At 39.5% G+C, this 27550-nt stretch overlaps 1 protein-coding gene across 4 annotated transcripts in view; it reads left to right on the top strand.

The window, feature by feature from the left end:
• HERC2 (HECT and RLD domain containing E3 ubiquitin protein ligase 2) overlaps positions 1-27550 on the top strand; it is a 264575-nt gene that overhangs the window by 19260 nt on the left and 217765 nt on the right. For 3 of the 4 annotated variants that reach the window (XM_073227076.1, XM_073227077.1, XM_073227075.1), the window contains exons 4-10: positions 13481-13618; positions 17511-17730; positions 19722-19822; positions 20322-20478; positions 21734-21844; positions 22372-22543; positions 24189-24362. In XM_073227076.1, coding sequence (XP_073083177.1) covers positions 13481-13618; positions 17511-17730; positions 19722-19822; positions 20322-20478; positions 21734-21844; positions 22372-22543; positions 24189-24362 — 1073 coding nt within the window. The remainder of the gene's footprint in view (positions 1-13480; positions 13619-17510; positions 17731-19721; positions 19823-20321; positions 20479-21733; positions 21845-22371; positions 22544-24188; positions 24363-27550) is intronic. The other variant, XM_073227078.1, reaches the window with a different exon arrangement.

Below are 27550 nucleotides of genomic sequence, written 5' to 3'. Positions count from 1 at the left end.
TAGTGATTATTATAAAATTGAGAGGGAGTAATTATTCTTGCAGTTTTTCCCATCTGATTCTCCTGTGTGAAGGTATAAAACACTTTTTGGGATCCTTTGGCCTATGGACTGGACATGGCCTTTTATTTTATTGTATCTTGTCATCTGTGCAGGGAAATACCAGTGAACACTTTTCATTATTTAGGCCTGTAGTTAAGAAAACTCAGTGAAGCTATCATTCAGATGGCTGTGAATCAGAATCACTGTTGAGGCATTAGGAAGAAATGGATTCCTGTACCCACCCCAAACCTGTAGAACCTGAAAAGCCCCACTTCAGACCCTCTGCTGAAATTGGTTAGGCCCACTATTTTAAAGCCATCAAGATGGATAAAAATACTTTAGAAAATAGTTTTTTCTCTTTGTAGAATAAATTGTGCTAGTGTCCACTTGAGAATATATTAGAAAAATGGCATATCTTTTCAGTTACAATGTCTAGCAGAGTTATCTCTTTTTTTTTTTTTTTTTTTTGGGCATTTTATTGTGAAAATTTTCACACACCCAGAACAACTGAAAGAAAGTGAGGAGCTGTACACCAGTCCTGGGATCCCACCACTGGCGTTTCCCTCTGCCTGGTTGTCTCAGAGCTCCCTGGCTGTCCGTCCTTTTGTCCATCTATGTCTTACCCAGTTCCCTCAGACGCTTCATGCAGATCATTAATTTGATCAAGTTCGGTTTGGTTTCTTGTCTTGAAGGTAACAGTTTTGCATAATGAAATGCATATATTTTCAGTTTCACAAATTTTGACAAATGTAATCTCTAACCTAAACCTCTCAGCATTACTCTCACTCAGAACGTTCCCTCTTGCCCCTTCCCAGCACGTCCTTGCCCCACTACCCAGACACAGCCACTGGTCTGATTTCTCTCTCCGGTGATTACTTTGCCTCTTCTAGAACTTCATGTAAACGGGATCACATAGTCACACGTGCTCCTTTGTGTCTGGCTTCTTTCACTCCATTATATTTTTGTAGTCTTAGAAGTTGGTTTTGAATATTTAAAAAAGTTTTATACCTCTACTTCCCAGCCCTCCAGTATTTGTTAATGAATTAAAACAATGTTTGCCAAAAATGTTTTTCATGAAACACTATTTCTAAAAGATGCTCTGAGAAAAACTAATTACATGGAAAAATTCCAAATACATTTTTTATTTGTTACATTTGATGGATTTTTTTTGCTCTTGTTCTTTTGAAAATCATGTGGTTAGAAAGGAAAATGTAATTGCTCTTTATGTAGGTCTCAGCTGAGTAGTTTTTTGGGGGTCATTTTTTGGCATTCAGTACAAGTTTCGGTTTTTTGGTGTGTTGTGTGCTTTTTATTAGAAAATAGTTTTTCACATGTTTATGTATATCAATTCCATTTTTAAGATTATGTATATTATATGTTGATTATATTGTAGCTAATTGTAAGGAAAATACAGATAAGAAGTTCCTTAAATTCCAGTTTTCTTTGCTGTATTTTCCCCAGGGATCAATTACTCTCTTCCACATACAACCACTACGGGATGGGTTCTTAACTGTTGTCAAGCTTGATCCCTCTGTGGTTTATTTCAGAGGACTAGTGGCTTCTAATAATTTGCATTTCGCCTGGGATAAACTTTCCTTACCTTCTATTGCAATTACATTTAGAATTTGCTAGCCCTCTTGATAAGGAAAAAGAACTACCTCTCAGGTAGTAAGGTTTTGTATTTCCTTTGAGGTCCTGTTGGGCAAGACAGACTTGGGTATAGTCCGTACTTTTTCAAGTGAATGTTTCTGAACACCCTGTTTAGGTTGTTTGCGGTTATTATTTTGAGGGAAATAGAAGAGGGAATAGGATGTAAAGAAGGGAAAGGTAGAAGACTACTCAAAGATCTGCTAAGCTTATTTTTCATTTTTTGTCAAGGGCTGGCCTTGTTTGAAGAATTTAAGTACAAGAGCTGTTTCATGTATTGGAAACCTTTTTAGTATGTGCAGATAGTTGACATAATACTAGCCAGTACTTTGCTTATTCGCTGTATCTTTTCTTGAAAGTATTTTCTCATTTCCTTTAATCCTCTTTCTTCAAGAAATGGAGGCCACAGTATGCACAAATAACAGGGTTGGGGCAGGGCTGGGCAGAGCTGGCACTGGAATCCAGGCTTTTTGAAAAAGGTTCATTCCTGTTTCCATTACACTACAAATATAATTCATTAACATCAGGACTGACTTTTTGTAGTTCTACAGAGCTTATTTTTTGGCTTTTTATAACTTCGTATTGTATGTGAGTATGGTAATTGTTTTGAGTGTTTCTTTTGGTGGGGTCTAGTTATTAGCCTTTAGTTATGTGTTCTGGTTTTAAGAACTCAAAGATTAATTTTTTGTTTTTTTTTGGGGAACATGAATGTTTCCCTTATAGCCTGTGCTGATTGACAACTTTCCTGGTATTTTTATAGTTTTTCTTTGGAGGGTGTAAAAAAAGCATTAAATGTAGTGTTTCTCCCAAAATAACTCGTGATTATTTAGGTAAAGAAGGCATCCACCTACCAAGGTATATACCAGGCTGGCACAGCCCCTGTGGTGTTGCCCTGGCTGGATGAATCAGGTGTGGAGTGTTTCTCTCCTTTGCCCAAGCAGTCAAGGAGACCTGGCCTGGGCTTGAGGGACAGGTGTGTGGGGTCCCAAGGGAGAAGCAGGCACAGGCCTTCAGACAGAGGACTGTGAAAAGCAGAACTGGCAGTGGGTGTGTTTAGTGCTGACAGGGAGCAGTGAGTGGTAAGTAGGGAGTAGCAGAGTGGTTTGCAGACTAGAGGGAAATGTGCTCCTTTGAGCACCCAGCTGCACCTAAACCTTGGGGGATGTGCCTGCTGCTGCAGTGCACACACTCCCTTGGGACACTTTTATCCTCTAAAGTTTAAAAGCCACTGCACAGAGGGCCGTGAATGTTAGGAAAAGTACTTGGGGTTCTATACTGCAGTGTCAACTCAAAGAATTAAATCCTGTGTTAGCCTGAGGGTTCTCCAACTCTGTTGCTCCTTAGGATCTCCTGGAGGGCTTGGTCGGACACTCATGGCAGGCTCCACCCTAGAGTTTGCTATTCCTTAGATTTGGGATGAGGCCTGGGAATTTGTATTTCTAACATGTTAACAATTCCTGTTGTTGATACTTGCTTTTTAGAGTATGTCATGTCTGTGTGTCTATTACACAATCTGTTAGACTTAAAGACCTAAAGGAAAGGAAAAGAGTTTCCTGTGTGCTGCTTAGACAATAGAACAGTGAGAAAACCAACAATATTCCAAAGCAAGTGACTGCAATAAGATTTCCCACATATTTATTATGTTTTCCACAATTAATTCTTAGTGCTTTGGATTTTACGTCCTTTATAGAAGTTTTAACCCACCGCTGGGAGTTGCCTGGTATCTCTTGGAAGCAGTGATGTCAGCTTCTGCTGTTGCCTGAAGGATCAGCAATTCCACTGAGGCTCTGCAATCATTCTTGTTTGTTAAAGACCCAGTTTCTGCCCTTAGCTTTGGAAGGAATCAGATGATAAGACTTAAGGCTCTGGTTAATTGATTACACTTAGCAATATTGTCAAAATGGACAGGAGTAAGTCCTTCACAGGGTGGGCTTCATGGCTGTTGTGTGAGGATTTGGTCCTTGTCCACCCTAGGGATTAGACTATAGCAACATCGAGGCATGGACATGTCTCTGGGGCCTCCTGCCATCCTGGGAACTGCAGTGTGTTTGCTTAAATAACATTCTACCTGTACATAAAGTTTGTTTTCTCTTTTTGATTTGGTAACCCTTCCCATACTGTGGGCTTGAAGCATAGGGAAGCTCTTAATGATAGCAGTGAGCCATGAAGAAATGAGAAGCATCCCAACTCTTTACCTAATTTTATCTCTGATCTTCCTCCTGATCGTGAGCCTTGTGTCATGAATTCCACGATGTGGGAGCCTTTACTTGCTACCCTGGTCATGTAGGAAGTGCCAGAGACCATTCGGGTGTAAAATCACCTTGATAATTTTAAAGTTCAGAATTTAGAGTGTGATTCTGGGAAGATGGCATCAGACAGCTTCTAGAGGAGGCTGACGTGGGCTCAAGGGAGGGATAGCTGTGCTGTGCCTTCTCCAGGCTGGTGTGCTCTGATCACAGAGAGGAGGCCCAGTCTCATAGGAAAGGGCTCACACTTTTGTTTATTCATCAACTTTGTTCTGACACATTTTTGTAGGTTTTGTAAATCAAAGCAGGTAAAGTTCACTTTTCCTCAAATCTATAATTTCTTGTACCTTGCCATTTGTCTCTTATCATTTTCTTTCATGTTCTGGCATAACTAGACATGTTTCTTTAAGACAGAAGTTACTATCTTCTTGCTTGATAGAAACATTCATCATCTTGCTACATCTCTGCCACCATTCTTTCTAGTTTAATTTCAACAGTTCATATTAATTACAGTTTTTATCCAAATTAAGTGACTTCTAATTCAGATAAGATATGTTTTTTCCGACATCAAATACATGTCATTTTCCCACACCAATTCTGTTATTCCCTGATACTAATTGTGTGTCTAGTAATCCAATACAATTCTGACACTTAACCACTGAATTCAGCTCAGGCCTCAGTCCCAGAAGATTACCTCCACTTAAGAGGCCGGCTGCAAATGGGGTTCCCAGACTACTCACACTTCTGCCTGGCTAACTGCAAATGCAGGGTTTCCATTACCCCCCACTCATTCAGTAATTCACCAGAATGACTCACGGAAGGCAGGAAAACATGTTTTTTAAGTTCATCTATTTATGATAAAGAATACAACCCAGGAACAGCCAGATGGAAGAGATACCTAGGCAAGGCATGTGGTGGGACGTGAAGCTTCCACGCCCTCTCTGAGGCCTCCACCCTCCCAACACCTCCATGTGTTCACCAGTTGGAAACTCCCAAAACTCCTTGATCAAGAGTTTATTTATAATTACTCTCCAGCCCCGTCCCCTCTCTGAGGCCAGGGGTGAAGCTGATCGCTGTCACTCTCTAATCACTCTTTGGCAGCCAGACCACATCCTGAAGTTCTCTGGAGGCCCCGTCCTTAGTCAGCTCATTAGCATGAACTCAGATAGGGTGGAAAGGTTCTTGTTATGAATAAAGGAAAGACACTCCTGTCCTCAGTCCATTTCACAGATTTTAGAACCTCTGCTAGGAATTTGGGGCAAAGATCAAAAATATATTATACTGCATATAAAAAAGTGGGAAGACGTGTTAGAGCATTTTGGCAGAGCTCTGGAGCGCATGTCTTAAGAGCCCCATATTGCATGTTTAATGAGCAGGAAGAATGTGCTCTGTGAAAGGTGCAAAGGTGTTTTTGTGTCCTGCCATTGTGGTAGCAAGAAGAGACAGAGGCGTGTACACGTCTTTGTTAACTTGTGTTTGGCAGCCTGTAATCTAGCTTTTTCTCTCAGTAGTTGTTCAGTGTTTCATAGATTAGCTATCAATTAAATCGATTTACTATTGGGCCAGTGTCTAAGTTAATGACAGACTTGAACAGTTTTTAAGCTGATATGCTATAGAACAACATGATATTTGTTGGTATAAGAAAGTTTGTGAGAATTTTATAATTCAGTTAGAGTGAGTCTATAATCTTACATTTTCACAATCTTCAACATGTGGAAGTCATGTCAGGTTACCTAATGAGTAAAAACCTCATGTACAAGGTTTAGAAAATTCAAATTAATTAGCCTGTCCTTGAAAAAAAAACCCCAAGGCTTAGAAAACATGTGTCCTGTGTTACATTCCACACTGTTAACACATCAGGAAATGGCCATAGAGCTGTTTTCAGCCTGAGTTATCAAGTCAGTCCTATTTCTCTACCAGTTCACCTGTATTATGTATTATGATGCTGTATATAAAAGTATGTAAGTTAGTTGTTTCTGAAATATTTTTTCCTTCTCCCCAGATTTATTGAGATATAATTGACATCTAACAGTGTGTTAAGTTTAAGGTGTACCAAATGATTTGAATACACATACATATTGTGAAATGATTACACAGTAAGATTAGTTAACCTCCGTCACCCCATATGATTACCATTTTTCAGTGTTTGGTGAGAACATTTAAGATTTACTCTCTTGGTAACTTTCAAGTATGTAAGACTCTACTGTTAGCTATAGTCACAATGCAGTGGATTAGATACCCACAATTTTTTCATCTTAATAATGGAAATTTGTACCCTTTGACCGACATTCTTCATTTCCCCCTTACCCCAGCCCTTCACAACCACTATTCTACTCTCTGTGAGTTCGGCTTTTTTAGATTCCACATTTAAGTGGACCATACAGTATTTGTCTTTCACTTGCTGACTTAAGTCATTTAACATAATGTCCTAATCATCCATGTTGTCATAAATGGCAGGATTTTCTTTTTTTATGGCTGAATATTAATCTCTGTGTGTGTCTACACAGAATGGAGTAATAGGTGCATGTATATTCTGTGTGTGTATATATATATATGTATGTGTGTATGTGTATATATGTATATCATATATTTTATCTATTTATCTGTCAACAGATACCTTTTGAGATAGTGATTTCATTTCCTTTGGGCTCATACCCAGGAGTGGGATTGCTGTGTTTTGTTTTTTTTTTTTTGAGGGACCATGCCGTAATATTTTACATAGCGGCTGTACCAATTTATATTCCTACCAACAGTTCACAGAGGTCCATTTATGAGAGATTTTTTTTCCCTTCTTACAAGGCTGGCCACTATTTAAGTATCAAAAGTTTTTTCCTGGGATTCTTGATTTCTATTTTGTTATATAAGCCTTTACTATTCTTTTTAAACCAGTCAGAATGGGATCCTACCACCAGATTTGATAGATTTCATAGTGAATTTAATGATTCTTTACAGAGGTAAGAAAATATACATAGTTTAGGGTACTTAGAAATAGTACTTGATATCAAAAGTCTGCTGGCTGGCTATATAGGTTTTTCTTTTGAATGAGTCTGAATTATTTTTAATCATCCAAAGTTCCACCACAGTCTCATCTACCCCAAACTAAATCCCGTCAGTATTTTGGTATCTGGCCTTGCAGCTGGCTGTGAGGTGATAAGGTGCATAGACTCTGTGGCCAGCAGTAGATTGGCTCTCCTTATCAGTTCAGGACTCTGTGCAAGGTAAATGCTCTGTTCATTTTCTGGGTGGTAAGAAACACATTTCAACAACCCTTAGGTGCCTCAGTAGTGAGGTGCAGTACTATCGCCAGGAAAGAATGTGCTGCCCATGAATCTGGTGTACCCTGATTTGAAATGCTGAAGTTTGCAAAGGTGCATCTCAGCTTTGGTGAAACAGACACCTACTTCATCAGGTTATTGGGTTGGTTATCTGTGTGACTTAACAGTTTGTGGTTCTCACAGTGGTGGGGCAGGCCAGAGTGTCAGTGTCCTGTCCATTCATGAATTCTCTTGTCCCTGTGAGTTCCCTGTGCTGAGCACAGTGCCTGTCCCATAGGCGGTAACAGTACCTAAAAGGACTGACCTCCATGTTCCCATGTTAAATCACCTTGTGAAGGGACTTGCCTCCCTGAGAAACTGGAACTCCTGTTTTTTATTAGAGGAGTTGCAACAGGAATGAATTACAGTTTTTTATAAGACCTATTTATTTTTTTAAATTCAGTGTTAGACCTTTTTAATATTTTTATGTTATTGTAAGCCCAGGTTATAGCATTCAAAAGTTTACACAGAATTTTCAGTAAAGAGTGAGTTTTTTACCCAGATATGTTCTCCAGACACCTGCTTTTTAAAGATTTTTTTCCTTTTTGGGGTATTATTACTAGTTCTAGAATCTTTCCAGAGATGATATATGGGCATATAAGTTTGTATGTGAAACACAGATACTTTATTATAAATAAAATTTAAGGCTTCTAGGATGAACATGAAGTACACAGAATTTAGGAGAAATGTGCAAAAGAGTGTAACAGTACAGCATTTAGAGTCTGACCCTTAGTCTCTGGCCTGACTTTATCCTCCTTTGAAATTGGCCCAACTCTGTGGAGTTGAGGAGAGGTCGGGAGTGGATGGGTTGCACAGCCCCGGCCGCAGCAGCCCCGTGGACACGGGCAAACTGCTCGGGATGGTCGCCATGAACAGTGCTGTGGAGTTGCACCCTCCCCCTGCTCCATATCAGCCTTTCCAGAGCTTTCTCCACACTTCAGTCTCAGGAACTTTTCTGAAATACATTCTCCTCCTGGGAGACAGTGCAGCACATGGGTCCCGATTCACGGACTCATCTGACTGTGTAGGGCCTTCCTTTATTGGTGAATTGTAGGGTGGTTGTAGGCCCTGGGGTGTGATAGTGAATGAGCCACACATGGCCCCTCCTTTCCTGGAGCTTTACATGACATCCCCAGAATGTAAGCTGGAATGACCAATAAAAAAAGGCATAGTGGCAGCAGGAGGAAAACAGAACAGGGCAATCTGAGAAATTTCCAGGGAGGGGTCCCTAAGATCAGGTGCCAGGGCCCTGCTGCTCCCAACTTACATTCGCACACCTCACCCTGCCTGTAACATCTCTGTGGCTGTTGAGGTGCCCTGGTGGCACCAGCACTGGGCAGAGTGCTGGCACATGGCGGGGATGGGGGTGGGTGGACCATGAGTGTTTGTGCCCTGAGTTAGTGAGCTGTCTCTTTATTTGGTGTGACTTCAGGCCGACTAGGTCTGTGCAGATTCCCCGGAGGAGCATGAGTGCCCTTTTATGTGTCACTCAGGTGGATGCACAGAGGTTTTCCCATGTCTACTGAGTCTTCTTTGTCAGTTTTGTTTTTCCATCTTTTAAAATTCCATTACTGATTTGCTGGATTACTTTTTATTTTCCATTGAGAATTAAATTTTCCTGTTAAGTGAACAGAAGCATCTTTTTTCTTAACTGCTACTAAAATCTTTGAATTGTTGTGAGGTTGCCATATTACCAGTATTGTATCGTAATAAAATGAGCTAGACATAATGAATATTGCACTGTATCTTTAGGGAGTAGAGTCAAGGGAAATTTGAATGGCTACTTCTGTGTTTGTGTTCCATAAGAAAGTTTTCAGAACTGAAATCTCTTAAAATTGTATTTGTGTTTCTTTGTAAATAGAAAAAAAATTCAGTGTCATGTGAAAACATATACAGTATCTCTTTTTAACTAGTGTTTGATTAATTGGGACCCTTACTGTGGTGGTTAGTTTTATGAATCAGCTTTGCTGGCTATGGTGCCCAGATTTTGGGGCAAATACTATTCTTGATGTTTCTGTGAAGGTGGTTTTTGGATGAGATTCACAGTTAAATCCATGGATTTTGAGTAAAGCAGATTACTTTCTAGAATATAGTGGGCTTCATCCAACCAGTTGAAGAGCCCGACTAGGAGAAAGACCAACCTCCCTCCAGCAAGAAAGAATTCTGCCTCTAGGTTAACTTTGGACTCAAACTGTAACATTAACTATTCCCTGGTTTCCAGGCTACCAGCGTGTCCTGCAGATTTTGGACTTGCACCTCCCCAGTCCTGTGAGGCAATTCCTTAAAATAAATCCCCCCACCATCTTTCTCCCTCTCTCCCTTTTCCCTAACACATTCTGTCTGTTTGTGTGGAAAACCCTGTCTAAAACAATTAGTTATACATAGTTTTTTCCTATAATCTATTTTAGAGAAGCAAATGATAGTGAACAGGCTTTTAAAAGGTAGTGATTAAAGTAGGAACAAAATGTGAGTGAACCTTGTTGAACAGCAGAATGCAGCCTTGATGGCGTTGCAGGTATGCCCCTCCCGCCTTGGCCCCAGCCCACCTTTGGGGAGCCTAGAGTGGGGTGCCTGTTACCTCCCAGGCTGCTGCCCCTGGGCCCTGAGCCTTCTTTCCTGGGCACTTCTCTCCCTCCTAAGTCCTGGAGACAGTGCTTTGAAAGGAAACCACTTTGGGTGGTTTGTAAAAACCTTACCATAACTGGACTGGAATGTCTTAGTGTCCTAGTTCCATCCTCGGGGCCAGGTGGCAGGGCATCTGGAGTCTGCTGTCCCACTTACTGTTCCCTCAGTGTATTGTCCTGGGGCAGTTTATGTTGTTTGTTTTTCCTGTAAACTGTGAGCTCTGCACTGATGAAAGGAGAGCAGACAAATGTGAAGCTAATGTGCATATTTTCTCTGAGCTAGTTGTGCTAATTATTGTTCTTGGTTATTTTCATAACCTCCAGTGACTTCATCCTGCCTTTGTTGTTATAAATGTTCTCATTTATGCTCCAGAGAATAAAACTTGAAGTGTGTTTAGTGATGCTTCTAGCCTGCTCCCTGGTGACTTCCTGCTACAAAGTTTTTCCTCTTGGTGAAGAGAGATGACCAATGTGTCGAGTTTAATATGAGAATTTTGCATTCTTTTTTTATTTGTAAGAATTTGTGGAATGGTGTAGATCAGGGCAAACTTTCTGTAAAGGGTCAGGTAATAAATGTTTCAAGCTTTGTGGACCATAACTGGTGGTAACTGGGGGACCCTGCAGTTGTGCCAAAGCAGTCAAAGACAAAATTAAGTGACTGAACTTGGCTGTGTGTCAATAAAACTTGATTAACAGACACTGAAATGTGATGTTCATATGATGTTCATATCACAGAATATTGTTCTCTTGATTATTTTATAATCATTTAAAGATCTAAAATCTTTTCTTAGCTTTTGGGCCATAAACAAACAGGCCTCATGCTAGTGGTGTTAGTGGACCCCATGGGTAGAGCAGGACCTAGCAGTTAGAGCCAGCACTTTGTTCTGGCCCGAGCTCGGTTTCCCTGGCCAGGACCTACTTTTTGAGGCCTAGTTCTTCATCTGTGAACTAGAGACAGCAAGCTTGCCTCCTGAAAGGTTGTTTGTAGAGATTAAAAAGGATAACGGTCAGTTTGGCTAGATGCCTTCATGCAGTATGTGTTGGCTTATTTTCACTTTATACTAGCTGCTTCCTTCCCATCTCCCCTTACTTAAGCCCTAGTTTTTTGGGTATGATTTCTCAATTAGATTTGTCTCATTTCTTAAGATTTTACTTTGTTCTCATACTTCCCATATTAGGTTAAAATAACAGGCTAAGTCAGACTTACTTAAATTGCTGTTAAGTTTCTCAGGTCAAGATAGATGACCACGTGTTTCAGAAAGGCAGCCGGCTCTTACCTCACCCTCAGTGCATTTTCAAGTCTCAGTCGCCTGTTAGGATCAGTTCATGCCCGAAGTGCTGCTTCTAGACTCTTCCTGCTGTCCTCCTGGTCCTTGATACTTCGCTCCGGATCCTTTCCAAAGCCTGGTTTGTACTAATTAGTTACTCATGTAACTAATGGGTCTTTAGGGTCGTAAAAGGTATCTTTTACTTTTGTATACAAAGTTGTATAGAAAGTATTTACCATGGTGCTTTGAGTGTGCTGGGTGATAAATACATGTTTGTTGAAAGTAATTGAAATTTTACTGTAATTTTAGGGAAAACCATTAAAGAAGTTATTTTTAAGATTATATAGCAGTTTATTCCTTTTAGGTGTCCAGTTCTATGAATTTTAACACATACATAGATTTATGTAACCACCACTGATCACACTTCAGTACAGTTTCATCACCCCAGAAAACCCACCTGTGTTGCCTCTTTGTTTCACACATTTCTTGACACCCCCTCAACAATGGCCCTTCAGTCCATCACTGTGGTTTTGTCTTTTTGAGAAGGTCATGTAAGTGGAATTATATGTTATGTAACATTTTGTAACTGGCTTATTTACTCACTGGTTATACCTTTGAGCTTCATCCACTTAGTTGTGTATTAATAGTTCTTTTATTGCTGGATACTATTCTATCATTTGAATGTACTGCAGTGTATTTATCTGTTCACCCACTGAAGGACATTTTGGTTGTTTTGACTTTTTGGTAATTATAATAATGCTGCTCTGAAGAGTGTAGCACAAATTTTGAATGAAAATAGTTTCCATTTCTCTTGGATAAATACCTAGTATTGTGATTGCTAGGGCATATAATAAGTGCATATTTCACTTTATACAAAACTGCCAAACTGTTTTCCAAGGTGGCTTTATTATTTTGCATTCCCACCAGCAATAATTGACAGCCTGTTACTCTGTTTCCTTATCAGTGCTTGTTATTACCAGAATTTAAAAGTTTTAACCATTCTTAGACAGATGTAATGGGATCTCATCGTGGTTTTAATTTACTTATCCTTATGGCTGATAATGTTGAATACTTTTCATGTGCTTATTTGCCACTCATATCCAGTTTGGTAAAGTTTCTGTTTATATCTTTTCATTAATTTTTAATTAGGTTGTATGTTAGTTTTTAGAATTATTTATACTTTGAATTCATGCCCTTTGTTAGATATATGATTTAGAAATTTTTCTTCAGTCTGTACCTTGTTTTTTCATTTTCTTAATAGTGTCTTCTACAAATTTTTCTTCTATGAATTGTGCTTTTGGTCTGAGAAATTTTTTGCCTAGTGTCCAGTAACAAAGATTTTCTTTTCTTTTTTATTATAAGAGATTTTTAATTTTTCATTTTATTGTTAGATCTTATATCTTAGCTTTCTAACAGTTGCCAACATAAAGTAATATTTCATTATTTTATATTTTTTCTAAGTGTAAATGAGTATTTTTTTGTAGCATTAGCCATTTGGGGTTCCTTCTATTGGGTGCCTGATATTTTTCTTTTATAATGCATCAGTTTCTTGAATAAATGTTCCTTGTTGATTTTAGATATTTTTTGATATTCCTTTCTGTTTGTAATGATACAGTCTCTTTCACAGATTTAGATGTATATTTCTAATTATGTTATTTAGAAAATAACACATGTAGGAAGGGCCTTCTAGGATAGGACATGTTTATACTTTAAGGTCCAGATTGTTCTCTATTTACTTGCTATGTATGGGAGTTTCATTATATTTGTTCTTGACAGAAACTTTTAAATTGTGAATGGCTTAAAGTCGTGATTCTCAACTTTTCATTTGTATCCCAGTATTCCTGAATTGTACTGTCAATGGTAGTGGCCCTGTGTAACAGTGGTGCTCAGTTGGTGGATATAGGGCAATGTGTAGTTAAAAAGGATTTTTGAATCATATGCACATTCAACATCCTCCCTTCCTGTGGACATACAGCAAATGGGAATTAGTGGATAAAAGCAATTAAGGTGAAGTTCAGATAGGTAAATATCAAAGACTGATAAATTTCTTAGTTGTTAAACGTAGAAAATTGATGGAATATTTTGGCGGATATACTTCAAAGAGGAATGTGAGTGATATATTGGTTTCTTTATTAAAAGGATCACTGGGCCATTCACTACTTTGTAAATCACACTCTAGCTGTTACAGTAATGATTCATGTAAATTTTAAAAATCATCAAACATTCAGCTAATGCATGTTGTAACTTAATCTTTTCGTTTCTGGGAGGAATATTTGCAAAGAGACCGACAAGTGGATGTTCAAAAGCAATTTATAGATGAAAATGTTTTTTTAATTTCCCAGATGATGGTGTTGATACTCAAAGTGGAACAAAGAAAGAAGATCTGAATGACAAAGAGAAAAAGGATGAAGAAGAAACTACTGCCCCTGCATGTAGGGCCAGATCAATCCTGGAGAGCTGGGTATGGGGCAAGCAACCAGGTATTAGGATCTGAGATTCTGGGACTTCGAAAAACTTGATTTGGCATATATTTTGTAGTTACCATAGATGGACTTTTTTTTCATTGTAGAATTCTAAAAAATTTAACTGAAATTTTATTTATATTGTGGTAAATTGTCTACATAACATACAACTTACCATTTCAACCATTTAAAAAATTTTTTTTATTTTGGTATCATTAACCTACAATTACATGAAGAACATTATGTTTACGAGGCTCCCCCCATCACCAAGTACCCCCCACATCCCCTTCACAGTCACTGTCCATCAGCATAGTAAGATGCTGTAAAATCACTACTTGTCTTCTCTGTGTTGCACAGCCCTCCCTATCTCCCCACCACACTATACATGCTAATCGTAATGCCCCCTTTCTTTTTCCGCACCCATATCCCTCCCTTCCCTCCCATTCTCCCCAGTCCCTTTCCCTTTGGTAACTGTTAGTCCATTCTTGGGTTCTGTGAGTCTGCTGCTGTTTTGTTCCTTCAGTTTTCCTTTGTTCTTATACTCCATATATAAGTGAAATCATTTGGTACTTGTCTTTCTCTGCCTGGCTTATTTCACTGAGCATAATACCATCTAGCTCCATCCATGTTGTTGCAAATGGTAGGATCCATTTCAGCCATTTTTAAGTATAGTGTTCAGTGACATTAAATCCATTCACATTGTTGTGTAATCATTACCACCATTGGTTTCCAGAAGTTTTTCATCTTTCCAAATGGAGACTTTACTTTTTAAGTGGTAACTCCCCTATCCCTACCCTCAGCCCCTGGACAACCACCATTCTACTTCTGCCAGGATTTTGACCAGTCTGGTTACCTCAGAAATGGAATCATGTAATACCTGTCCTCTTGTGTCTGGCATATCCATTATTTAACATGTCTTGAAGGTTCATCCATGTTGTAGCATGCAGACTTTCCTTGTTTTGGAAAAGGATTCTGCCTTTGGGATCATATTGATTGAACATGGGTATACACATGTTCATGTGTTTATTTACCATCTATGTAGCTTCAGTGGAATGCCTATTCATGTCTTCTGCCCATTTTCTAGTTGGATTGTTGTTTTACTGTTGAGTTTTTAAACTTACGTATATATTGTGGATGCTAATCTTTTGTCCTATATATGGTTTGCAAATATTTTCTCTCAGTTCATAGCTGTCTTTTCATCCTCTTAACAGTGTCTTCAATGTAGCAAAAGTTTAAAAATTTTGATAAAGTTCAATTTATCAGTTTTTTCTTTTATGGACTTTGCTTTTCTTGACAAAGCTTAGAACTCTTTGCCACCTCTACAGCCTGAAGATTTTCCCCTATGTTTTTTTCTAAAAGTTCTATATTTTTAAACTGTTCCACATTTATGTTCTTGATCATTTTGAGTTAAATTGTCTATATGATGTGAGGTTTAGGTGAAGTTTCTTGTTTTTCTCTTGTAGATAACCATTTGCTCCAGCACCAATTTTTGAAAGACTATCTTTCTTCCATTGAATTGCTTTTGCACCTTTGTCAACAATTAGTTGGGTATTATTTGTTGGACTACTTCTGTTTTCTCTGTTCACTAATCTATGTATGTGTTTTTGTGCCCACGAGATGATCTTGATTACTATAGCTACAGAGTGAGTCTTGGAATCAGATAGACTGGTTTCTGTCACTTTATTGTTCTTTTTCCAGATTGTTCTAGTTATTCTAGTTCCTTTACCTTGCCATATGAATTTTTGAATAATTTGATGTCCATGTGTTCATTGCTAGTATTAGAAATACAACTTATTTCTGTATGTTTATTTTGTATTCTGCAACCTTGCCAAACTGACTTACTAGTTCTAGGAGTTTTGTGGTAGATTCCTTGGGATTTTCTACATAGACAATAAGTGATTTTCAGGGTGATGAGTGTGTTGGCCTCATAGGTAATAAACATCAGACAGAATACAAGTACAGGACACCCCTAATTCTCACCACCACTGGGAGCTATACTGTTGTAGGCATTGGTGGAATGCAGCTTAATTACTGTAAAACTTAAGGTAGCCTTATGCTTAGTTGGAAGACTAGAATCCTTTGATTTATTTTCATTCATGTAATTGTCTTTTAGGTACTTGAAAAAAACTTAATTGTGGGGAAATGTTCAAACATACACAGTACAGAGAACAGTATGACAAAATACCACTTACCTATCACTCATTCTAATTAGTTACTTAACTTCCCCTAAAATATTCCAATAAATGCATTAGATTTCATGAGTCATGTGTGCTGTGCAATTTTATTGGAAAGTTTTTATTTTGGATTTAGTTTTATAACATAAAAATAAAATTTAGAGTTTTTTTTTTTTTTTTTTTTTGCTTGTGTAGGAGGATACATGGGCTGCTATTAAGTAATGGCTTTATACTTCTGTGTTAAAAATTTTTATATGACATTTCCAGAGAAGCAGTATACCTTGGTGGCTCAGAGTGTGTGTCCCGTGTGCCTGAATCATCTGGGTGACCTTGGGCAAATTCTGTGCCTCGATTTCCTCCTCCATGTACATGTACAGTACCACTATGTGATGGTGTGGCTATAAAGATTACCTAACAGTGTAAAATTCTTAAAACCATTTTTGGCACATATTAAACACCCATGTGTTACCTATTATTATTATGTAGCCTATCAATATTATAATTGCCTTGAATGTAAGTCATGAAACCATAAAACTCTTAGAAGAAAACATAGGCAAAAATCTCTTGAATATAGGCATGAGCAAGTTTTTCCTGGACACATCTTCTCAGCAAGGGAAAAAAATAAAAAATGAACAAGTGGGACTACATCAAACTAAAAAGCTCCTGTACAGCAAAGACACCATCAACAGAACAAAAAGGCATCTGACAGTATGAGAAAGTATATTTGTAAATGACTCATTGGATAAGGGGTTAACACCCAAAACATATAAAGAACTCATACGCCTCAGCACCCAAAAAACAAATAACCTAATTAAGAAGTGAGTGGAGGACCCAAGCAGACACTTCTCCAAAGAAGAAGTTCAAATGGCCAGCAGGCACATGAAAACTAATCATCAAGGAAATGTAAATTAAAACCACAATGAGATACAACCTCACAGCGGTTTGAATGGCCATTATTCAAAAGACAAGAAATAACAAATGCTGGCAAGGGTGTGGGGAAATGGTAACACTTCTAACGCTGTTGGTGGGAAATTGGTGCAAAGCTGTGGAAAACAGTATGGAGGTTCCTCAAAAAACTAAAACTAAAAATACCATTTGACCCAGTAATTCCACTCCTAGGAATTTACCCAAAGAAAACAAAATCCCTGATTTGAAAAGATATATGCACCCCTATGTTTAGCACCATACTATTTACACTAATAACGATGAGGAAGCAAACTTAGTGTCCATCAATAGATTAATGGATAAAGAAGATGTGGTGCATGTACACAGTGGAACATTATTCAGCCGTTAAAAGAAAAAAAGTCTTGCCATTTGCAACAACATGGATGGATCTAGGGGGTATTATGCTCAGTGAAATAAGCCAGGTGGAGAAAGATAAATACCATATGATTTCACTTATTTGTGGAATATAAAAATGCAAAACAGAAGGAACAAAACAGCAGTAGAGTCAACACTGAGAAGTGACTGGTGGTTACCAAGGAGAGGTGTTGGGTTAGGTACAGGGGGAGGTGGAGGGGGACAAAGGGGCACAATAATTCACAATCACGATATGTAAGTTGATCATGGGGACTGTTGAACCAACAGTGTTGTACATTTGAAACTAACGTTAGATTGTATATTAACGACACTTTAATAAAAAGAAAAACTCACATCCCTGTTACAAGAAAAAAAAATTATAATGGACTGTGCCCAAAATATTGAGAGGTTGGGTATTTTCTTATTTTATTTTCTAGACGTGAATGAACTGAAGGAATGTCTGTCTGTATTGGTTAAAGAGCAGCAAGCGCTGGCCATCCAGTCAGCCACCACCACCCTTTCAGCCCTGAGACTCAAGCAGAGGCTTGTCATCTTGGAACGGTATTTCATTGCCTTGAGTAGAACTGTGTTCCAGGAGAATGTTAAAGTTAAGTGGAAAAGCAACAACATTTCTTTGCCTCCTGTGGACAGGAAAAGGTAATAATATAATGAAAGAATTCTGATACCAGCTAAATATAAAGTTCAGGCTCTTTTATTTTAGGAAAGTTTAATTAAATCTTTCAATGTAGTCCCTTCATTCATCTTATGAAATTTATTCTCATTTCCCCGTGTCATGTTTCATATAATCTGGAGAATGGTTTTGTCAATTTGCTCATGTAGTAAGAGGCTTTGTTGTGTAATCTGTGCCATTATTTTAAAAACTATTTTTAAGTAACTGTAGAAGCCAGTTAAGATTTAGATTGGTACATCTAGATTTAAAGATGCAACCATGTCATTATATTCCTTTTGTTTTGTTCTGCTACTGGATAGAGAATAAGGTTATAATATTTAGTGTCTAACTAGTTAAAATGCTTAATTTTCCTTCCTAATATGATTTTTCTTGTTCTTTTATTGCAAGAGTTGCTTTCAGGCATATGATTTTTAATATATTGGCATACATTAGCGGATTTTCTCTGAGCCACTAAATAGCTGCTAGAATGCTAAGGCTTGTATAAAATTGTCTACCAGAGTTATAGTCTCAGAAGACTAGACTAAAAGGTTTTCAGATAGAACTCATACTTTATGTAGTTAGGGGGATTAGTTTTGTTTGATTAGAATATTGACTTTTACTCCCTATAGAGCACATGAAAAGTTCAGGAGACAAAGAAGCAGGGGGAAAACTGTTACTATCTTACTAGACAGAGACAAGAAGTGCTAAGTGTTGCATATTTTCTTTGTTTCTTTTTTTTTAATCCAATTGAAATCATATTACATGTCGTATAATTGAGTAGTAATTTTAGGATAAGTTAAACCCAGTGATGGGGAGGATTCCTGCCCACGTGGTGACAGCCAGTGTAGTCTTTCTTCCCTTCCTGCTGGAGAGCAGGCGGCCCTCTGTGAATGCCACTGATCAGAGGGGTTTTGGGTAAGTGGGTGGTAGATTCTGAGGTTCTCTAAGCACTCTTCTGTGTTGAATTAAACTGAATTCCCTAAGAGCCAGAATCACCAAGAGCTTAGGTGGTTTTTCTCTGTGCTTTTTTTTTGGTAGTGACATAAAGAGTTGATAGCTTAATTGAAATCGTTCATTAAATGGAGGAAATTCCTAAAATTAAAAATATATTTTGAGATAGTTGTAGATTCTTATGCAACTGTAAGAAATGATACAAAGATTGTTTATGTCCTTCACCTAGTTTCTCCCAGTGCAAAAGCTCCAGTATGATATCACAGCTAGAATATGGACTTGGATTCAGTTCACCAGTCTTACACAGATTTCCCCAATTTTCCATGCTTTAAACTCTGCATGTTTGTATTTCCATGCTGTTCTGTCATAGGTGTAGATTTTGTTACCACAGCAGGTCAGGGCACAGGATAAAGAACCTTTCTAAAGCCACACCTTCCTGCTGCCCGCCGCCTTACTCCCTGGCGGTAGCCACTGCTCTCTGTTCTCCATGGCTGCGTACATGACCCTGTGAGGGTGCCTTCTTTACCGAGCATTGTTCCCTCAGGATTCTTCCGAGTGTTTGCATAGGACATCATTGCTGAGTTAGGAGTCCATGGTGTGGGTGAACAACTGTTTGTTTAATTGCTCATCTGCTGAAGGACATCTTGGTTGTTTATAGTTTTTGGGTAGTGTGAGTAAGGCTGCTATGAATACTTGTGGATAGGTTTTGTGTGAACCTGAGTTTCATGTCTCTGGACTAAATGCCCTATTCTAGCTCCTTGAGGTTATTTCATGAGCATTTGCAAGTCATTTAAAATTGTTTGTAAATGTCTTTTTTTTTTTCCTGAAGAGAGGTGTTTCCTTTACAAAAGACATTTGATAAAAGTTTTTTAAAAAATGAAACTAAATGTCACTTGGATCTTGCCATCAAAAGAAACCCATTGATCACATTTTGGTACAAATCCTTCTGTATTATTTATTTTATTTTAGTATTTGCACATTCCTTTGACTAATCAGTTCTCACAACCCCCCTGTGTGTTGTCCACAGTTCCCGGCCCACAGGCAAAGGCGTGGAAGGCCTTGCGAGAGTTGGATCCCGAGCAGCTCTTTCCTTTGCCTTTGCATTCTTACGCAGGGCCTGGCGCTCAGGTGTGTGTGCTCTGTGTGTTCTGTTTCCCTTCCACATTAGTAGCCTGGATTCCCCTTCCAGCTCTGCACCCATACACCCTTGGGCTCAGCCATGTGCTCTCTGTGCCTCATTTTCTCATTTGTAAAATGAGGGGCTTTAGAGTCTGCTTGACTTTTCAGGGCTGTGGTTCTTTGTTTAAAACATAAAAGAGTGTGGGTGGTCACACATCCCAGGCTAATCACTGCAGTGCCTCAATGCTGATTTGTTTTCTAGGAGCACGAGAAGTTAGAATAGTTCATGTGAGGTCATAAAATAAAGAATTGACTTTAGGGCAACTCTATTAAATTTTAGTCTCTTGAACTCTTGGAGTATCTCCCTGAAAGAAAAGCGCTGGGTTGGAGACGTGACAGTGGCGCCCCTCAGGCTGCGGGGTTGGAGCCCCACCCAGACTGGGGCAGCTTGGCTCGTCAGAGCTGCATGGGCAGGGGGCGGCCTCCTCTGACCCGTGTGTGTGCCCAGGGGAGGACGCGGACCTCTGCAGTGAGCTGTTGCAGGAGTCCCTGGATGCCCTGCGAGCCCTGCCCGAGGCCTCGCTCTTCGATGAGAGCACAGTGTCCTCCGTATGGCTGGAGGTGGTAGAAAGAGCCACGAGGTTCCTCAGGGCCGTTGTGACGGGGTGAGTCTTTTCCTTCCTTATCTTAGTGTGTGAATAGTTCTGACATGCTTCAGAGTCTCTGCTCACCTTCTCTTAGAGCCAAGAAACTTGGTAGATTGGTCGTGGGCATGTGTTTCCAGCACACCCTCAGCTCTAGTGTTTCAGATCGTAGTTCTCAGCTGTTTATTGGACTTCTGATATTTTGATTGGACCCAGGAAGCTGCAGTGTTGAATGGGATGGAAGATGCTTTGTAATTTATTTTTTCAGATATTTTTTGATTTGAAAATCAGTCATTTATTAACCATTTGAGCAGCCATTGTGCATCTCTCAGAATGTAGATGCCACTGTTCTGAGTGATGGCATTGTCTTAGACAATTTGGGACTAAACTGCTCAAGATTATAATGTTTAAACCACATCTAATCTTAGTGTGAGAAAATCTGAATCAGTGAATCATTTTTTTTGTAAGGAAAACCATGAAGTTGGGTGCTATCTGTTTTTGTTAATGGTTTTTAAATTTAAAGAAATGTATATTCTCAATACAAAATTCAATAGCAAAGACAGGAAAAGTGAGTCTCTTCTCATTTCCTTTGTCAGAGGTCATTAAGTGTCTCTTTCAGAGAGCAGGGACACCTGTGGTGCCTGTGCTAGTGGGCTGTGAGTCTGGCTTTCTGGGGTGCCAGTGAAGGCATCACCAGGGGGTTTAAGGCTGTGGCCCTGAAAATAGGCTTGGAGTTAATTTTAAAAATTCTATTTTAATGGCGATCCTTTCTCCCCCTATCTTGGGTTAACAAGACCTACTATTTTTTATTGGGGAATGAGGAAAGGTTAAAAATACTTCTTGTGATCAGCGATAAAAATAATCATAGACATTTTGCCTAGAGATTCTCAGGTAGTTTTAAAAATTGATTATTTTCCAGTTCTGTAGAGGAATGCTGATACTCTATTATTGAAACTGGAAATACATCTAAGTATTTTTCTATTCAGGATTTGAATAATGATGTTGATAATTTTATGCTATAGAAACTTGAAATATGTCTTCTGATGTAATGATCTCTTTTAGTATCTAAACCAGTACTTCCAATAAAAATATACCTTACAAGTTAATTTATACTTTAAAATCTCTGACCAAATTTGGGTAGCAATCTCAGAAACTTGATTCTAAATATCAAGTTTGTGGGAAAGAGTCTATAATTAATACCTTAGTATTATTGTAAGTATGTGGTCTTTGAGCTCTGACATCACTTTGTTCTTAACATTCGCTGCTGTCATTTCAGGGATGTTCATGGAACACCTGGTACCAAAGGACCGGGCAGCATCCCCCTGCAGGATCAGCATCTGGCCCTGGCCATCCTGTTAGAGCTGGCTGTGCAGAGGGGCACATTGAGGTGAGGGGTTTGCAGTCTCGGAGCTCTTCAGGGAAATGCCTATGTGTCCAAACATCTGCTGCATCTCATGGCATTTCACAGGATCATTTGTGATTGTAGCCGATGTGTGGCATTCTGTAGTCAGAGTATGTCCCTGGACTCTGTTCTTTCAAACATGGGTACACTTAGGTTTTCCTCACTTCCGTTTAGTGTGCAGTTTTCTAGTAGTCTAGGAACTGTTCTTTTTTCCAATATAATTTTCTTCAAATAATTAATTTTAGCTCATTAATTTATATCCTAGAAAGTGTAATTTGAGCTTAACTGGCTTTATATTTCTTAACTGTAGAAGGTGGATGTCTTGTGCTAAAATGTTCATGATTATTCGTGATTCTACTGCCAAGAATTGTTTTCATGGCATTATTTTAGTTTTCTTTGAAATTTAAAGTATTTCTTCAGTTTTATTTAGCTGCCTGCTTGTATATTTGACAGGCCATGGCAGAAAGTGTCAATCTGTTTTTACTGGAGAATAAAGATACTTTCTTTTTCAGCCAAATGTTATCTGCCATCCTGTTGTTGCTCCAACTGTGGGACAGTGGGACGCAGGAAACTGATAATGAGCGGTCTGCCCAGGGCACCAGTGCCCCTCTTCTCCCTTTGTTGCAAAGATTCCAGAGCATCATCTGCAGTAAAGACACCCCTCCTATAGAGGGGGACATGCATGTAAGCATCATAAGAAGACTGCATTTAAGTAGCTCTCTTTATTTCAGTTATCCTAAGAGTTACACTTTTATACAGGACCAGGGTGCGTGTCTGGTGGTGGTGTGTCTAGGGGGGAGTGTGTATTTGTTGAGTACAGCGGTGAGTCAGGTATGGGACACATGTGGGAAGTAATGGGGTGAGTTACAGTTGATGTGGGGAACATTGCACGAGCATGTTAGGATTCTTTGAAGCAACTAAGGCGTGGCCAGAACCAGCCTTGGTTCTGTGTGTTTGTTTTAGATCATGTGTATTTAATAGGAGGAAAATATTTCTCAACATATATCAACCTGAACTTTTAGAGAGATCTGTCTACTGCCTTGTTGACCATGCAGTTTTCTTTCTTGACTGGAGCCATTGAGCCTTTTGTCTTTGTGGGTGTAGTGCTTGCATGTTCCCAGCAGCCACTCAAGTTGTGCTTTGTGGGGTGAGTTTAAGATGCTGTGGAAGATGTAGACAAGGCATGCTCACCTCTGTAGTGGAGTGAGTCAGCAAGGCAGTGAGCACGGGTAAGAGTCCTGACGGTGTTTCAGGAGCAAGGTGTGCAAGTCAGACCAGGTCCTTAAGTGCCTTTGCAGTGATGACCTGGGAGGCGCACGGGGAGGTGAGGCAGGGCTGGTGGGATGGAGCTGAGGAGGCGCTCTGCCTTGAGGTCTCCCTCTGTCAGTCCTGAGAGCGCATGTGTGCACAGCTGTGTGGTGGGTGGTGCTTGCTTGTTCTGAGGCTCCCCTCGGGGAGTGAGCTAGGTCTTCTTCCTCTGTGTTCCTCCACATGTCATTTAGGGAGAAGAGCTCAGATCTGTGAGCACCAGCTGTGACACAGCAGAGCGAAATCTGAACTGTGCTTTTAAATAAATATTAGAAAAAGAATATTGAAAATAGTGCTTATTTTGTCGGCCTTTCCTCTGTGTGGGGCACTATGTGAACCATCACCCAAGTCCTCACTGTGTCTAGTCCCAGGATGCCAAGGCTGGTAGTGGAGCAATGCCTGCCAGGGCCCTAGGTGTCAACCTCTGGGACTGCTTCTTTTTAGGGATACAAGTTGATTTTACATGTCTTTTCTGGAAATACTTAGCCATTCCATTATAAAGTTTCAGCCTAATTTTTTCTATCACTTGGCAGGCTTTAATGACAATAAGGCAATTCTGTCTTTAAAATAATTGAATTATTTAACATGTAGATGAAATTAGGCTTTCTCTAGAATGAGCAGCATTTAGATTGAAGTAAATGGCTTTGTTATCCATTTTCAAAGCCAGTTTAAGGGGCAGTTCTGTGTCCCCGGGAAGCTTGCTCTACATTCTTTCAGGAGTCTTTAGGATGGTGGGCCTGCATGTGTTTAGACTGTCATTGACCTGTGTGGGTTCTGCACACAGGTGATTGATGTGCAGATGTGCAGGTGCTGCTGAGTGTAGCTCTCCAGCCAATGTGTAAGTGTGTAGGTACATAGTGTTGGTGCATCAGCAGCACTTATCATCTGTGGCCCAGTGAAGCAGATTGACAGATAATACACAGCCGGGAATACCAGACTATAAAGAGTTGTTAAGCCCTAATTGTATTTCTTTAGTTTTTTCCACTGATTCTGAAGATGCTGGTTTTCTTTTTCTCTCTAGCTGCTGTCTGGCCCTCTGAGCCCCAATGAGAGCTTCTTGAGGTACCTTACTCTTCCACAAGACAGTGAGCTTGCCATTGACTTACGACAAACTGCCGTGGTCGTCATGGCCCACTTGGACCGCCTGGCTTCTCCCTGTATGCCGCCTCTGTGTAGCTCTCCAACATCTCATAAGGTGAGTGTGACAGCAGGATTGATGCTTTGTAAGTTCTTAGTACCACTCCTAGAGTCTCATCTATATCTGTCTGGAGGCTCACTTTTTCTGGTATTGGGAGTAGAGCTAGCTTGCAGCTTTTAAAAATGTATAGTTTAATGTGTTGTCAGTACTCAGAGCAAGTGATGAACCAACTGAGGTGCACAGGGGTTCTGGACCCAACATAAGTATCTCAGGTTCCAAATTCAGGAGGTGTGTCCCCAGAGAGCTGTCCTTTATCCACATAGCCTTGTGTCATCCTGCCTGCCTTAGGAAGGTTCCAGGGCTTTTTTTGTACCCTAGGAACTCTGAACATGGGCTGTTGATAATGGGCTCTTAGCAGGGATGACACTGAGTGACCTGGTGCAGACTTCACGCATAGTTGTATCCACTCATCACAACATTGCCCCTGTGTGTTAATGTGAAGACTGCCCTTTGGAGTGGCAGTGAAACTGTGCCAGGGTTACACAGAATAATCCTGGTTTTGAATCCAGGTTTTTCTGACTTTCCATTTTTTTAAAAATTTGTTATCATTAATCTACAATTAAATGAAGAGCATTATGTTTATTATGGTTCCCCCTTCACCAAGTCCCCCCAACAAATCCCATTACAGTCACTGTCCATCAGCATAGTAAGATGTTGTAGAATCACTACTTGTCTTCTCTGTGTTGCACAGCCCTCCCCATCCCCCCCCACGTTATACATGTTAATCGTAATGCCCCCTTTCTTTTTTCCCGCCCTTATCCCTCCCTTCCCACCCATTCTCCCCAGTCCCTTTCCCTTTGGTAACTTTAGTCCATTCTTGGGTTCTGTGATTCTGCTGCTGTTTTGTTCCTTCAGTTTTTCTTTATTCTTATACTCCACATATGAGTGAAATCATTTGATACTTGTCTTTCTCCGCCTGGCTTATTTCACTGAGCATAATACCCTCTAGCTGCATCCATGTTGTTGCAAATGGTAGGATCGGTTTTTTTCTTATAGCTGAGTAATATTCCATTGTGTATATGTACCAAATCTTCTTTATCTGTTCATCTACTGATGGACACTTAGGTTGCTTCCATATCTTGGCTGTTGTAAATAGTGCAGCGATAAACATAGGGGAGCATCTGTCTTTTTCAAACTGGAGTGCTGCATTCTTAGGGTAAATTCCTAGAAGTGGAATTCCTGGGTCAAATGGTATTTCTATTTTGAGCATTTTGAGGAACCTCCTTACTTCTTTCCACAATGGTTGAACTAATTTACATACCCACCAGCAGTGTAGGAGTGTTCCCCTTTCTGTGGAGCATCTTTTCATGTGTCTGTTGGCCATCCGAATTTCTTCTTTGGACAACTGTCTGCTCATCTCCTCTGCCCATTTTTTAATTGGATTATTTTCTTTTTGTTTGTTGAGGTGCATGAGCTCTGTATATTTTGTATGTCAACCCTTTATCGTATCTGTCATTTATGAATATATTCTCCCATACTGTGGGGTACCTTTTTGTTCTATTGATGGTGTCCTTTGCTGTACAGAAGCTTTTCAGCTTAATATAGTCCCACTTGTTCATTTTTGCTTTTCTTTCCTTTCCCTGGGGAGATATGTTCAAGAAGAGGTCACTCATGTTTATGTCTAAGAGGTTTTTGCCTATGTTTTCTTCTAAGAGTTTTTTGGGTTCATGACTTACATTCAGGTCTTTGATCCATTTCGAATTTACTTTTGTGTATGGGGTTAGACTATGGTCCAGTTTCATTCTCTTACATGTAGCTGTCCAGTTTTGCCAGCACCATCTGTTGAAGAGACGTCATTTCCCCATTGTATGTCCATGGCTCCTTTATCAAATAGTAATTGACCATATATGTTTGGGTTAATGTCTGGAGTCTCTAATCTGTTCCACTGGTCTGTGGCTCTGTTCTTGTGCCAGTACCAAGTTGTCTTGATTACTATGGCTTTGTAGTAGAGCTTGAAGTTGGGGAGTGAGGTTCCCCCCCCCCCCCCCCACTTTATTCTTCTTTTTCAGGATTGCTTTGGCTATTCGGGGTCTTTGGTGTTTCCATATGAATTTTTGAACTATTTGTTCCAGTTCGTTGAAGAATGTTGGTAATTTGATAGGGATGCATCAAATCTGTATATTGCTTTGGGCAGGATGGCCATTTTGATGGTAGTTATTCTTCCTAGCCAAGAGCATGGGATGAGTTTCCATTTGTTAGTGTCCTCTTTAATTTCTCTTAAGAGTGTCTTATAGTTTTCAGGGTATAGGTCTTTCAATTCTTTGTTTAGGTTTATTCCTAGGTATTTTATTCTTTTTGATGCAATTGTGAATAGAATTCTTTTCCTGGTTTCTCTTTCTATTGGTTCATTGTTAGTGTATAGGAAAGCCACAGATTTCTGTGTGTTAATTTTGTATCCTGCAACTTTGCTGTATTCCGATATCAGTTCTAGTAGTTTAGAGTGGAGTCTTCAGGGTTTTTTATGTACAATATCATGTCATCTGCAAGTAGTGACAATTAAACTTCTTCCTTACCAATCTGAATTCCTTGTATTTCTTTGTTTTGTCTAATTGGCATGGCCAGTACCTCCAGTACTATGTTGAATAACAGTGGGGAGAGTGGTCATCCCTGTCTTGTTCCTGATCTCAGAGGATAAGCTTTCAGCTTCTCACTGTTCAGTATGATGTTGGCTGTGGGTTTGTCATATATGGCCTTTATTATGTTGAGGTACTTGCCCTCTATACCCATTTTGTTGAGAGTTTTTTTCATGAATGGATGTTGAATTTTGTCGAATGCTTTTTCAGCATCTATGGAGATAATCATGTGGTTTTTGTCCTTCTTTTTGTTTATGTGGTCGATGATTTTGATGGACTTCCGAATGTTGTACCATCCTTGCATCCCTGGGATGAATCCTACTTGGTCATGGTGTATGATCCTTTCGATGTATTTTTGAATTCGGGTTGCTAAGTTTTGTTGAGTATTTTTGCATCTATGTTAAGTAGGGATATTGGTCTGTAGTTTTCTTTTTTGGTGGGGTCTTTGCCTGGTTTTGGTATTAGGGTGATGCTGGCTTCATAGAATAAGTTTGGGAGCATTTCCTCCTCTTTTATTTTTTGGAAAACTTTAAGGAGGATGGGTATTATTTCTTTGTATGTCTGATAAAATTCCGAGGTAAATCCATCTGTCCCGGGGTTTTGTTCTTGGGT

This window comes from Manis javanica, chromosome 18, assembly GCF_040802235.1.
Source record: "Manis javanica isolate MJ-LG chromosome 18, MJ_LKY, whole genome shotgun sequence".
NCBI classification, from domain to species: domain Eukaryota; kingdom Metazoa; phylum Chordata; class Mammalia; order Pholidota; family Manidae; genus Manis; species Manis javanica.
The sequence above is the reverse complement of the archived record's forward strand: the minus strand, read 5'-3'. Positions and strand labels throughout refer to the sequence as shown.